The sequence below is a fragment of the Salmo trutta genome, chromosome 15, assembly GCF_901001165.1.
Source record: "Salmo trutta chromosome 15, fSalTru1.1, whole genome shotgun sequence".
Classification (NCBI taxonomy): Eukaryota; Metazoa; Chordata; class Actinopteri; order Salmoniformes; family Salmonidae; genus Salmo; species Salmo trutta.
In genome coordinates, this window is record NC_042971.1 from 45,434,791 (window position 1) to 45,450,498 (window position 15,708).

At 39.1% G+C, this 15,708-nt stretch overlaps 1 protein-coding gene across 1 annotated transcript; it reads left to right on the top strand.

The window, feature by feature from the left end:
- The first annotated feature begins 380 nt into the window (after nucleotides 1–380).
- LOC115148315 (trace amine-associated receptor 13c-like) lies at nucleotides 381–6,946 on the top strand. The gene is made up of 3 exons (XM_029690241.1): nucleotides 381–1,009; nucleotides 1,136–1,151; nucleotides 6,833–6,946. Exons 1-3 carry the CDS (start codon nucleotides 486–488, stop codon nucleotides 6,944–6,946), a joined length of 654 nt encoding a protein of 217 aa, XP_029546101.1. The 5' UTR covers nucleotides 381–485.
- The last annotated feature ends 8,762 nt before the right edge of the window (nucleotides 6,947–15,708 follow it).

The window sequence follows — 15,708 nt, forward strand, 5'->3', positions numbered from 1 at the left end:
TCCCAGTGGACATGTATCATCGCTACAGTTGTTAATAAGTACTGTTAATACATATCAAATGTTATTTTTTATTATTATATTTTATCAATTACATTGTTTTACTTAACTTTGTCCTGCATTGTTGGAGCTCGGAGCTCAATAATTTCACTGTACTCTGTACATGTGACAATTCAATTCTTTAATCTAAACTAATCAGTAAGGCTGAAGGACAGGCTGTGTGGACACAGCAACATCCAATCCTGTCATGCATCACATCATGGATTCACAAATTATTTGCTAATCAGACCGTTCGAGCATTGGTGTGCTCACGTGTTTATGTTTTCGTGGTGTGTGTGCAGAGAGACTCTGAGGAGGGGCGTGTCTGTCAGTCACTCTGGGATAAATAGAGAGACAGAGCTAAGAGTTTGTCAGAAAGTTCACCTGACAGTGTCGAACACAGGACCAAGCAGGAACTCGCACATTTTTACCATTTTTACCCATTACAAATGGAGGAACACGAAGATGCTCAATACTGTTTTCCAGACCAAAACTCTTCTTGCAGAAAGGCTTTGCTATCGACATCTATTTACATAACACTGTACATCTTCATCTTATTGATTTCAGCGGTTACAGTATTTTTGAACGTACTGGTGATCATCTCTGTCTCTCACTTCAAGAAGCTCCACACTCCAACCAACCTGCTCATCCTTTCTCTGGCTGTGACAGATTTCCTGGTGGGACTGATTGTGATACCAGTAGGGACTGTAGCAATAATGGAATCATGCTGGTTTTATGGGAAATATTTCTGTGTGATTTCTCTCTATATCAATTATTTATGTCTCTCTTTATCTCTGGGCAATTTGGTCTTGATATCAGTTGACCGCTATGTTGCTGTGTGTTATCCCTTGTTGTACCACACAAAAATAACAATAACAAGAATAATTGGTTGTATATCAATTACCTGGTGTTGTTGTATCACATACAATGCTGTTATTTTAAATAACTATGTTAATATAAAGGTACCCAGACAGTGTTTGGAAGAATGTTTTGTTGTTGAAGGATTTATCTGGAGGAGCATCATTGACCTTCTATTTACAATTGTTATCCCGTGCTCAATTATTATAACACTTTATTTGAAAATATTTGTGGTCGCCAGATCACAGGCCAGGAAGGTATTTATAAAAGAGCCTGCCACCAAGTCTGGTGTTAAAACTGTACAGCCAAGTAAGTCTGAGAGAAAAGCAGCAAAAACTCTATCTATTGTAGTTTTCACCTATCTCACTTGTTGGATTCCATTTTTTTTTATCCTGTTTTTTTCTCAACAATCATCAGTTTACTTAAGCTTTCTGCCATTTGTTAATTCCTTAATTAATCCAATCATTTATGCTTTATTTTATCCATGGTTCAAAGTGACAGCTAAACATATTTTAACTCTGAAGTTATGGCGGTCATAGTTCCTGCAATTTTATTCCTAAGTTTGACAAATATAGATTACTTATTTCATGTAACAATACACTGACATAGAATTTCATTCTGAGATAGGTTCAGTTAACAGTTGTCATTATAGATAAATGTGGTATTGATTCAGAATGTGATGTTGATACAGTTTGATTTGGAAGGATTGGAATGACTGATTGATTGCAGAATGCATAAGCTTGTTATTAATTGACTGTAGTTCCATGTTATGTAATGATAAATAGTATCTAAGGACTGTAAAAGTAAAGTGCAATGAGGACTTCATGAATCATTTTAGATGTTGTTTAGCAAGTGTAATTACTCCATAATATCAGATTATGTCCAGGTCTAACTTAATGGTGTATAGTGTAGTTATGGGTAACACCTCTTAAAGATTAGCCCCTTTTTTTCCCAGTTTTTGCCTAAAATGACATACCCAAATCTAACTGCCTGTAGCTCAGGCCCTGAAGCAAGGCTATTTATATTATTGGTACCAATTGAAAGGAAACACTTTGAAGTTTATGGAAATGTGAAAGGAATGTAGTAGAATATAGCGCAATAGATCAGGTAAAAGACAATAAAGAAAAAAAAAACTTCTTTTGTATTTTTTTACCATCTTTGAAATGCAAGAGAAAGGCCATGATGTATTATTCCAGCCCATGTGCAATTTAGATTTTGGCCACTAGATGGCATCAAAGTATGTGAAAAGTTTTAGACTGATCAAATGAACCATTGCTTTTCTGTTCAAACGTTTGTATCAAGACTGACCAAATGTGCCTAATTTGTTTATTAATAACTTTTCATGTTCAAAATTGTGCACTCTCCTCAAACAATAGCATGGTATTATTTCACTGTAATAGCTACTGTAAATTGGACAGTGCAGTTAGATTAAGAAGAATTTAAGCTTTCTGCCAATATCAGATATGTCTATGTCCTGGGAAATGTTCTTGTTACTTAAAACCTCATGCTAATTGCATTAGCCTACGTTAGCTCAACTGTCCCGTGGAAGGGACACCGATCCTGAAGAAGAGTATGTCAGTACTGTAAAAGTATAGTGCATTTTGAGGACCTCATAAATCATTCTATATGTTGTTTAACATTACCCTCTAGTGGCTCAATGGCAACACAACGTCTTCAACAAGTGTAGTAAAGTTGAAAATGTACAATACTGCGAGATATCATATAATGTCCAGGTCTAATGCAATAGTGTATTGTGTAAGAATTTGATGATGAAAGGTAACATCAAAATTATGACATAAATAATATCGCCCCAAAAGAGAGATTCACACAATCATAGCATTTTGTGCAAGGTATGGTTACTGTCACAATACAGTAGTTCGTCTTGCATTATAGATGTTCATAGTGCCCAGGGTTTGGGAGCTACCGTTGAAGCTGTTGAGTAAGGCAAACTTGAGGAAATGTCTTATTCCAAAACAGTTGTCATTTTTGTGTGAAATGTTATTTTATAAGGTAATCATGTGAAGTGCTTTTTAGATCGTTGATTGATATAAATTAACTTAGTTGGAAATCACATTTCTTTGTCACTTTTTTATCGTAGACAACAACAACAAATAAAAAATTAAGAAAACATCAAAGTGGTGATTGGGTCAGAGGACACTGGTTGTTCTGATGTGTGACAATAGTATTTGTCGCCCCGATGTAAGTAAGCAAAGTGTGTTTCATAATTAAATTCAGATGGACATTTTCCAAGTCGATACAATGTTCCTATGGAATGCCACATACAGTAAATGTTGATTGCATGTGCTATAAGCACATACACCATAAAAGTATGCCATCTTGTCAACTTCCCTACAGTCAACTTCCCTACAAACTGGCCAACTGATGTGCTGTGCAGTCCTGTCTCCTGTGTCTGTGAATCATGGTCCAAACTGAGCACTGATATCAAATCAAATCAAATTGTATTTGTCTATTGCACCGAATACAACAGGTTTTGACCTTACAGTGAAATGCTTACTTACAAGCCCTAAACCAACAATGCACATTTTAGAAAAATAAGTGTTAAGAAAGTATTTACTAAAATAAACTGAAGTAAAAAAAAAAGAAAATAGAAAAATAAATAATTAAAGAGCTACAATAAAATAACAGTAGCAAGGCTATATACAGGGGGTACCGGTACAGAGTCAATGTGCGGGAGCACAGGTTAGTTGAGGTAATTGAGGTAATATGTACAGGTAGGTAGAGGTGAAGTGACTATGCATAGATAATAAACAAAGAGTAGAGGAAGTGTAAAAATGGAGGTGGGGGGACAATGCAGATAGTCTGGGTAGCCATTTGATTAGCTGTTCAGGAGACTTTTTGGCTTGGGTTAAGAAGCTGTTAAGAAGACTTTTGGACCTAAACTTGGCGCTCCGGTACCGCTTGCCATGCGGTAGCAGAGACAGCAATCTATGACTTGGGTGGCAATTTTTAGGGCCTTCCTCTGACACCTCCTGATATAGCGGTCCTGGATGGCAGGACGCTTGGCCCCAGTGATGTACTGGGCTGTACGCACTACCATTTGTAGTGCCTTGTGGTCGGAGGCCGAGCAGTTGCGATACCAGGCGGTGATGCAACCAGTCAGGATGCTCTCGATGGTGCAGCAGTAGAACTTCTTGAGGATCTGAGGACCCATGCCAAACCTTTTCAGTCTCCTGAGTGTGAATAGGCTTTGTCTTATCCTCTTCACATCTGTCTTGGTGTTTTTGGACCATGATAGTTTGTTGATGATGTGGACACCAAGGAACTTGAAGCTCTCAACCTGCTCCACTACAGCCCCGTCGATGAGAATGGGGGCATGCTCTGTCCTTCTTTTCCTGGAGTCCACAATAATCTCCTTTGTCTTGATCACATTGAGGGAGAGGTTGTTATCCTGGCACCACACTGCCAGGTCTCTGACCTCCTCCCTATAGGCTGTCTTATTGTTGTCAGTGAACAGGCCTACTACTGTTGTGTCATCTGGAAACTTGATGATTGAGTTGGAGGTGTACGTGGCCACGCAGTCGTGGGTGAACAGGGAGTACAGGAGTAGGCTGAGCACATGACCTTGTGGGGCCCCAGTGTTAAGGATTAGCGAAGTGGAGATGTTGTTTCCTAACTTTACCTCCTGGGGTCGGCCCGTCAGGAAGTTCAGGAACCAGTTGCACAGGGCAGGGTTCAGACCAAGGGCCTCAAGCTTAATAATGATGAGCTTGTAGGGTACTATGGTGTTGAATGCTGAGCTATAGTCAATGAACAGCATTCTTACATAGTCAATGAACAGCATTCTTACATAGGTACACTGCCCTATCCCATCTTGTCCAGATGGGATAGGGCAGTGTGCAGTGCAATGGCGATTGCATCGGTCTGTGGATCTATTGGGGCGGTAAGCAAATTTAAGTGGGTCTAAGATAACAGGTAAGGTAGAGGTGATATGATCCTTTACTAGTCTCTCAAAGCGCTTCATGATGTCTGAAGTGAGATCTATGGGGCGAAAGTCATTTAGTTCAGTTACCTTTGCTCTCTTGGGTACAGGAACAATGGTGGACATCTTGAAGCATGTGGGGACAGCAGACTGGGATAGGGAGAGAATTGAATATGTCCGTAAACACACCACCCAGATGGTCTGCGCATGCTCTGAGGACGCGGCTAGGGATGCTGCCTGGGCCGGCAGCCATGCGAGGGTTAACCCACTTAAATGTCTTACTCACGTCGGCCACGGAGAAGGAGAGCCCACAGTCCATGGTAGCCTGCCGCGTCGGTGGCACTGTGTTATCTTCAAAGCGGGTGAAGAAGGTGTTTAGCTTGTCCGTAAGCAAGACGTCAGTGTCAGCGACTTGGCTGGTTTTCCATGATTGTCTGTAGTGCCTGCCAGATACGTCTCGTGTCTGAGCCGTTGAATTGCGACTCCCCTTCGTCTATATACTGACGTTTTTCCTGTTTGATTGCCTTGTTGAGGGAATAACTATACTGTTGTATTCTGCCATATTCCCAGTCAACTTGCCATGGTTAAATGCAGTGGTTCGCACTTTCAGTTTTGCTTGAATGCTTCCATCTATCCACGGTTTCTGGTTATGGTAGGTTTTAATCGATGGCTCTGTAAATGGCTCTGTTAATAAATGGCTCTGTAAATAATCAAAAGGTACCTCGTAGTTGTTATGAAGATTGTTTTATAGGATTGTGGGTCAATGGTGACCTTGAAATTACAATGGTTCTTCCGTGCTCTATTATTATAATATTTGTGATGGCCATATCACAGGCCAGAAAAGTATTTTCAAAAGACACTGTCACCAATATTTTTAAAACTGTACAGGCAAATAAGACTGAGAGAAAAGCAACAACGACTCTAGCTATTGTTTTTTTCACCTATCGAAATTCTTAGATTCCATTTTGTTTTTGTTCTTTAGCAAAATTTTGATTAATCATATTTCTTAAGCTTTCTGCCAGTTGTCATTTCCTTTAGCAAACCAATTATTTCTGCCTTATTTTATCCTTGATTCAAAGTGACAGCTAAACATATTTTAACTCTGAGGTTGAGGCGTTCATAGTTCCTACATTTTTATTCCTAAATTTGACAAACACGGGTTTGTCATTGTTATGTTAAACTACAGTATATTGTTGATGAATTGCTTCTTTCATGTAACAATACACTGACATTACCTCAGTTAACTGTTGTCATCGTAGATACATGTTGTATTGATTCAGAATGTGGTGTTGATACAGAACAATTTGGCAGGCAAGGTCACCAAAGATATTTTTTATAATTTATTTTAAAAAATGACACATTCAACTTGAGTTGAGTCACACAGACTACTTTATTTTCAATTATCAAATCCTCTGATAATTCCGTGAGAAACAGTTGTGTAATGAACAGTATTCAAATAGAACATTTTGAGGACAAAGTTGAATCTAACTCAATGATATGTGTTAGTATTTGATGGCTATCTGTAGTGTATGAAATGATGACAGATATATTCATGCCCCAAAAGAGATATATAAACAATCACAGGCTTGATCTGGTTATTGTCACATAAGTTGTATTATAGATGTTCCTTGTGACAAAATTGGATAGAATATCTTGCTGATATGTAGATGGTGAAAAAGGCCATCCAGTTATTACCTAAAGTGGTTTGGGGGCTGCAGTTGAAGCTGTTGAGGATGGCTAACTTGATTGAAATGTTATTTTATAATGGAATCACCTAAAGGGCTTTTTCGATCAAACTAAATTTGGTTAAACAGCACTGAACAGGAATCACATTTCTTGGCCACTTAAGGAGTGAAAGGACTGTGATATTGATGTTCATTAAAGTCATTGTCAAGGGCCAGCTGATAGTTGTGCCAGTTTGCCAGGCAGGACTGGGTTAGATAATAGACAGTACAGCACTCTATTAGGCGCTGACCTGAAACCTGGTCCTCTCTCCAGGCCTGTGCTGATGTCCTGACTCTGTCTCACGCTTGGATGGAACCCAGGGAGAGTGACATTTCAGTGGGCCTCAGGCACCCGGGTCAGCAAGAGGACCCCTCACACCAGGAGTGATGACAGAACAAACAGAGAGGGAAATGTCAGGGAGAATTGCACCACGAAGAGCCCCACTGCCTTGTGGGATACATACTCTCTGGGACTCTCCTGTCAGTCCACCCAGACAGCTTCAATGGTTCCACAGATATGCTGTACTGTGCTGTCACTGTGCTATGTTGTAGTGTGGTTGAGTACCAATGATGGAACACATGAGTCAAGGCAGTGGTTTCAAAGTATCACTAAATCTTGCTTTATATTTTAGGATCATGTTGAGAAACTTGTAAAGTAAGTGCTTTCTGTCATTTATGGTTGATGGTGTTTCTCCATTTCTGCATGGGAAGTGTCATTAGCCTCGTTTACACCAGGTGCTAATATACATCCTTTGTCCTGATCTTATCCATATTCTGATTGTGCCCACACTGTAGCGGTTGCATCTACGCATGGTAGTAAAATGTGTCTCTTATCTGTCCACTGTGTCCAAATTGTGACCATATTTCCTGGTGCCTCCCTGTATGCAAAAAATATATTATTTCAAAATAATATGAATTGATTGATTTTAAGGCAATTATTGATACCATAGGTCAATGGTGCTACCTGTCCATGATTTTAGAGACCGGTATAATTAGGATTTAAATGGTTTGATCGTCCAGATCTGTTTACACTTGATTTATATCCAGACAATGGGTCCCTGACTACCTCCAGAGGGGGTCAGGAAGATCTGATCATAATCAGATCGCAATGCATCTTTTAAACATCTAGACCTGTAATCATCTAAATCTGTCTAAAAATGTGGGCACAATCAGAATGTGGACAAGATCAAGACAAAGGAAGTATGTCAGAACCAGGTTTAAATGGGGCTATTAACTCACACAGTGGCGTATAGTTGGTCCACCCAGATAGTACATAACTGGTTTCTACTCCAACCAGCAGCTGAAAACACCAACCCCACATGACCTTTTCCCTCATCTTGCTCAACCCCCAAAGCAGTTGGATTCTGACATTTTCAGAGCCACCTAGTCAAGAAGCATGTTCAGCACTTTATTTAATTGGCAGGCCTTGTGATATTTAAGTAAGAAATTTGAAGGCCTGGATCTTTGACATGGAGACACACACACATACATGAGTGCACACACACACATTTTGAATTATAAGGTGCTTAAACATTTTGTTGAACATCATCTCATTGGCATATCAATAGACTCCTGCATCACTGTGAATGCAGTGCACAATAGATGAGTAGCTAATAATATGCTTGTAAACAGGCTCTCCAATCTTCTTCTAGGGTAAGCGATGGGAGCTGGCAAGGTTATTCTGGCCACTAGATGGCAGTCCAAGATAGGCCAGTGCTCGAGTGTCTGGCTAGCTGCCAGCATCCCTGCTCTAATTTTATGGGAATAAGACCATGGACAAGACTTTGCTTAGCAAGCTCATTATAAAGTACAAAGCACAGTTAAACACATTCAGCTGTTGTGAAGTACTGACAGAGGGGGTGAATTCATCCAGTTGGGCTAACGTCAAAACAAAAGCAATCAGCAAGCATCCTCCACAAGAAACAACATGAAAAACAATTATGTTTTGCATCCAAGTTCCCAACCAAAACACAACACAGTCATTTATCCACTGACTGTGGAATGGATTGGATTTTTACCAACTGAGGTACTCAAAGTGCATTACATAGTAAGGGAGAAACTCACCTCATCCACAACCATTGAGACTCTGACAACACAGGCCATGTTGAGGTTTTGAGGCGTTCACTCTGACATCATTAGAACACTCAATATATCCATTGATGAGTGTCGAGCTGGCAGTGGAGAAGTCAGAATCAGCTGTAGCCTTCGGGCATCCATGTGAGGTAGAAAGAGCATTGGTAAAGGAGCTCTGATGAATACAGCTCAACAGATGTAGTGGTGGTGAAGGGGTTATTCTCAGAGATTCCCCTATATACAGTAGTATGCTCTGAATGTACCATTACACTCTATCAAATGAGTGTAATGATACATTGTCAGAGTTTTGTCTTTCCTGGAGAGTCAGAGTAATACCACCAGGAAAAACTCTGACATGAGTTTGAAATGTATGGGATTTCCACAGGCTCAGCCCTCGGACACTAGGTGACAGATTTACTAAGCGTTTGCACCAGGTACAATATTTGCACTTGTTTCTTAATCTCCAGAGGGATTAAACATAGTAGGTAAAAAAGCTGAGTAAAAAGGAATAATGATACATTACTGCAAATATATGAGGCTGTTATATATGATTTATTTGCCATTGGGATAACTCAAAACATATTTCAAGTACTGCAGTTAAATCGCCCTATGCCTTGAATTTGTGCTAAAATATCAGACATTTGTTGTATCATACTAATGTTGAGGAAACACTTTTTTGAATTGAGGAATGTCCACAAAAATGAGGAGATAATTTCAAATGACTAATGATGAGGCATTGAAGCTGAGATTCATTGGTAAAAGTTATTCAAATTAATCATTAGGGTTGAGTTACGAGAATACAGCTAATGTATGTACCCACTGGGCACAAACTGGTTTAATCAACGTTGTTTCAAACGTAATTTTCAACATATTGTGACGTGGAATTTATTTGGAAAATAAATTGGATTTGAAAAAGTAATCAACTGGGGTTTTTTTGTGTGAAAGTTCAACCACAGGATTATGTCATCATGGTAGCCAAACATAGACAAACCTTGTTTAAAACCTGTTAGGGTATAGGGGGCAGTATTTTCACGGCTGGATAAAAAATGTACCCGATTTAATCTGGTTACTAATCCTACCCAGTAACTACAATATACATATACTTATTATATATGGATAGAAAACACCCTAAAGTTTCTAAAACTGTTTGAATGGTGTCTGTGAGTATAACAGAACTCATTTGGCAGGCAAAACCCTGAGACAAATTCTGACAGGAAGTGGATACCTGATGTGTTGAATTGACTTTAAGCCTATACCATTGAAAAACAAAGGGGCTGAGGAATGTTTTGGCACTTCCTATTGCTTCCACAAGATGTCCCCAGCCTTTACAAAGTGTTTTGAGTCTTCTACTCTGAGATCTGACTGAAGAAGAGCCTTGGAACGGTGATGGCCCATTAGACACCTTGCGCGCGAGTTGATGGTGGGTACTCTCATTCCGAAACGTTTTAAAAGATTAACCCAATGGTCCGCCTTGAATTTTATTCATGTTCTGGTTAAAAAAGGCCCTAATGATTTATGCGATACAACGTTTGACATGTTTGAACGAACGTAAATATATTTTTTCCGTTCGTGAAGTGAAGTGAAGTCCGGCTGGCTTAGATCATGTGCTAACAACACGGAGGTTTTTGGACATAAATGATGAGCTTTTTTGAACAAAACTACATTCGTTATGGACCTGGGATTCTTTGGAAGTGACATCTGATGAAGAGAATCAAAGGTAATGGATTATTTACATAGTATTTTCTATTTTAGATCTCTCCAACATGGCGGTTAGTCTGTATCGCAATGCGTATTTTTCTGGGCGCAGTGCTCAGATTATTGCAAAGTGTGAATTCCCAGTAAGGTTAATTTTAAATCTGGCAAGTCCATTGCGTTCAAGAGATGTAAATCTATAATTCTTTGAATGACAATATAATATTTTACCAATGTTTTCTAATATTAATTAATTATTTTGTTGTCATGACTTGACTGCCGGTATTGGAGGGAAACGATTTCCTGAACATCAACGCCATAGTAAAACGCTGTTTTTAGATATAAATATGAACTTGATAGAACTAAAAATGCATGCATTGTCTAACATAATGTCCTAGGAGTGTCATCTGATGGAGATTGTAAAAGGTTAGTGCATAATTTTAGCTGATTTTATGGTTTTGGTGACGCCTGTCTTTGAATCGACAATGCATTACACACAGCTATTGTCAATGTACTCTCCTAACATAACCTAACTTTATGCTTTCCCCGTAAAACCTTTTTGAAATCGGACAACGTGGTTAGATTAAGGAGATGTTTATCTTTCAAAGGGTGTAAGTTAGTTGTATGTTTGAGAAATTTGAATTTTGACATTTATTTGGTTTCAAATTTGCCGCTCTTGAAATGCACCTGCTGTTGATAGGGTGCGCCACGGGTGGCACGCTAACGTCCCAGGTAGCCCCAAGAAGATAAAATATGTTGAATTTGTACCTTTAAAACAATGTCAGATTTTCAACGTTATATAACGTTGAATGATTGTTGAGAGATTCACTGTTGCTATTGAAGTCAGTCCAAAGGGTAGGTTTAACAGAGCAAATTAAATGTGGCCATACTTTATCAGTCATCAATGATGCTATTTAGGCCTCAACACAATTCAATATAACTAAATACCATTACATTTTAAATCAACCAGAGCTTGAAACCCTAGGCCTATTCCATCAACAGCAATTGTTTGAATTCAACCCAGAATTCAACTAAAAATAGACAATATAATAGTACTAGGGTTTCAAGCTCTGGTTGATTTCAAATATAATGTTATTTAGTGATATTGAATTGTGTTTAGTTGTCAGATCAACAAATATCAACATTTGAAGGAGATGCATCTTCTGCTTTGATATTTCCATCTGTGCCACTGACTTAGTCTGGCTTTAATTCCAGTTTGTCTACAAATAAAAACATTTTATGTTGGATTCACGTCTTCATATGAAACGAAAATCAAAGTTAAAGATTAGGACTAAATCAAATCAAAATGTATTTAAAGTTTGATTTGATTTAGTACTTTTCTATGACTTAGCTTTCTGAGTGAGATAGAGATGTGAATCCAACATATAACTTCATTTGCAGACAAAGTGGAATTAAAACCAGATTAAGTCAGTGGCACAGATGGAATAATCCAAGCAGAAGGTAACTAAGTCAGCGCAGAAGATAAATCTCCATCAAATGTTGATACGTGGTTGCGTTGACAACTAAACCCAATTCAATATCACTTTTGAAATACAGTAGATAGCCTAAAGTTCAGTTATCTCACAAACTAATGTAACATTCAACCTTAAAATTAGTAACACATCCATGGCCAATGTATAGTTGTAGTGACTATACATTTCTTCTTATGTTATCATATAAAGTGTGCATGTTCAACATAGTATGCACAGGTCATCGCAGGTCTGTGTAGATCTTCACAATTGCTTTATCTGCTGAATCTTGTACGGCATGTACTTTTAATGTAATGCCAACTGCAATCCAGATCATTTGGTTCTGCTATTAGATAAAGCACAGTGATATCACATGAATCTGTTGTATAAATAAATAACACATCTGACATTGTATTCCCATTTGAACTTTGCTGGGCTTTTAAATGGTTGAAAGCTCATTAATATCACACTTAGGTGACTAGCTAAACAACAAGGAAGACAGATTTTCCATTGGAATTTGGTTTTGCTTTTAGATGGTTGAAAGCATAGGGATAACACATCTTTTTGAGTGGGTGGATATACTGTAGGTTGTAATCTCATTGATCAACGTCTCAACCAAATATTACCCCATTATCCACGTTGAAATGACGTAGTGGGCTCTGTGGGTAGGTATGTGAATGAATGCCTTGTTGGAGGAAAGATTCTGAAATAAATTATACAGTACAGAGTTGGCACCACAGGTTCAAAGATGTTGTGGCAAAAGTTGTACATGTCTTTTCTGGGGCCTGGAGTTTTTCCTGATCTCATGACAAAGTCTGGGTCCTATTCGTAGACTATGACAAAATATTATTATAATCGATAGCTTCCCTTTTCATCTGTGCTATGACTACAGGGCTGTTTTCTTTAGTATATCAGAGAGGAGTATATAGTGAAATCAGGATGTAGGGTAGAGATACAGTTGAGAAAACAACTCTGTATGGTGGAGATATCAGGAGGGAAATGCCACCACCATAGGGCCTGGAGAAAGTGTGGGATCCGTTCTAGAGAGCTTGTCAGTTCTGTGTGCGTGCAAGGTTTGATTCCCCATAACACTGTGGTGTTTTGTCCCTCCTTCACCCCTCTTTATGCCCACATCAGGCAATTTGGATTCCCCACCACTTACCTCTCTCATGGGGAATCCATCAATCTCTCATTCTTGATGATTTAAGAGAAAACAAATAATCAACAAATTACACAGAGTAGCATTAATGCTCACAAAGGCTTCCCTTTCAGCGCTTTCCTTACCCAAGGAGAATTATTTAATAAAATGCGTTGACCCTCTGAACAAACAGGATAATTATGGCCTACGGTCTATCTGTCGTGCCGGACAAGCGGAAAGAAACACGTTATTATCACTCAAAGGTTTCTGCTGGAGGAATTAGGATAAATAAATGTTTCATGAAGTAACACGATTTTACAGTTGAATCCCTATCCAAAACCAACACATTATGTCCAACCTGTTACACGTTTTCATTTTCATTTTTTCCCCTGTAAGAAATTATCACACTAACACACACTTTATTTGTTTTAAATACTTTTTTGTTTCCTGTACTTTGCAATGATGAGAAATATCAGTGAATGTGATGAAAAATAAACGCATTCAAATGTTTTGCTTCCACTGACCAATCAAGTTTGCACACACATGATATGCCTGCATTCAGCAGAGCTGTAAACAGCCGGGCCTGAGAAGTCTGAACACCCAGTGAGCAGAAGGCCACCAGTGCCTCAGCCTACACAGACCGGTCTATTCTCAACACAGTATCATTCAGTCTGGGCTATCAGATCTCTGAGGTGTACAGTAAGTGGTTCAATCAGGCCTTTAGAGAGCAGAGGGATTGAAACCTTTCTGTCTGGTCTTCAGCTCTCCCTCCAACAGATGAACCTGCCAGCCGCATTGTTCAGTGGAGCAGATGGTGTCTAAAAGGACAGGCCCAGTCTCCATCAGACTGCTCTGTCTCTCTGTTACGCCAGCCAGTGACTGCAGCCACTGGAACAATATTGCCACACTTTCCAAGAACAGAGGCAGTGGCAGCACCATATGCCATTTTCCTAATGGCCTGTGCATCTGCTTTCCCTGCCCTGCGTTTGGATAGCGTCACAAAGACCTTTTACCTGGTGCATCACTTTCAACATGCTGAAACCCATGGATTTTTTTAGGACAATGCCCCATTGTTTTCATATCAGCGTCTTCTCTTCATAGGTCAAAGACATATGTGAAGTGCAATGGTTCAAATTCAAATAATTTCAGCCCTCTAATCCCTACCGTTTGAACAGAATTTTAACAAAGCAATTTTCTCCAAGTCTGATATTAAAACATATATTTTTAATTCAAAATTTGTGAACTAGGCTTTTATTACTCCTCTATTAGCATACATTTTTTGACAGCACCCCAAACCTAATGCATCTTCCCATGGCCATGGATATAATGTGAAGGTGGATGAAGATAGTTTGAACCATCTAGGTGTACACCAACCAGGTGGGAAAAGACAGCTATGTAATTTTAAAGGTCATTATTATTGTTTGGAGAATGCAGGACTGCCAGATGAGGCAAGAGTAAATACTCTGAGGTGAGAAGTGGCAACCTCGTGATGGGGTTGAAGTGCTAGAAGCATACCAAAAGCAAAAGCACTTCCAAAGGGCATTTGGCCCTTCACATTCTGCTATAGGCTTTGCAGATATATTGTGTTAGGCCCTTACTTTGAAATTAAATGAATATTGCATGCTCTGTTTCAAATGTCATCTTCTGTGAATGCCAAGTTTACATTTTCTATTCCGTATTTAGCCAGGGGAATGCATAAGGACCTTTCAATCAAAGAAGGCACCTTCTTCTAGACTTTGTATTAATTATGAAAATGTATTCAGGGCAAGGCCATCCAGATGTCTAGTAGCAATTGGAATTTAAAAGCTTTTTTTGCTTGTTATTTTTAACTTCATACTGTTGGAAATCCCCAATGCATTTCAGGGGATTGCTTCCACAGTCCAATTAGCATTTGGAGCAATTACAGTGAAGAGGAAGGCTACGGTAATTTACCAAGCAAGAAATTTAACTGAAGGAGGGTCAGGGTGTTTGGTTGTGTAACGAAGGGGTTGAATAGAAACTTGGCAAAACAGGGGCTTTCAGGAATAAGGAACACAGGTTAGGGTGAGGACAATTAGCTATGTTTGCAATATCTTTATTGTAGCCCTATCCTGTTCTTTTAAAACTATTTTAGCAGGTGTTGCTAAATGGTGGCTGGTATGGTGAAGTGTGTGTATAATGCGTAGTTTATATTACTTTCAAGGGAGAATGACTGCCCCCTCTCATTGAAGCCATGAAGTTCAAGGCCGACCGTGGTACTGCAGGCTGTTGTTTCCAGAAAGCAAGGTCCCCCATTATAGTGACTGGGAAATGCCAATCTTCGTCGTGGATATTAGTGTAAATAAAAACACATTTTGAAGACAATCATGGTACCAATAATTGCTCCTATTACACCAGATGTACAGGTACAGTATATACTGTAGCAGTTTAATAGGATTATGTAGTTAAATGGCTATTTGGTGACATTATAATCATTGTTGATCAGCTAGCCAATGATTGGCTTTGTTAATTGTATGTTGTCAGAGTGGACCCTGTCTAGATCTGTTGACTGTGGGTTGGGGTAGAGGTCGCCAATCGCTTAGCCTCCTTGTAGTCTGCAACTACAGGCAACGCATGCTCCACTGAGAAGTGAGAATGTAACGCCACCTCAATGTGTAATGAGCAATTATCTCAACTAATGCCCACACTGTGTCTCAGCTGTCAGCAATCTCTCAGACTTTTTAAATGTGAGTCTGGTGTAAACTTCATAATTGTCCTCAATGTGGAGCCATGAATATTTTACATTTACATTACATTTGA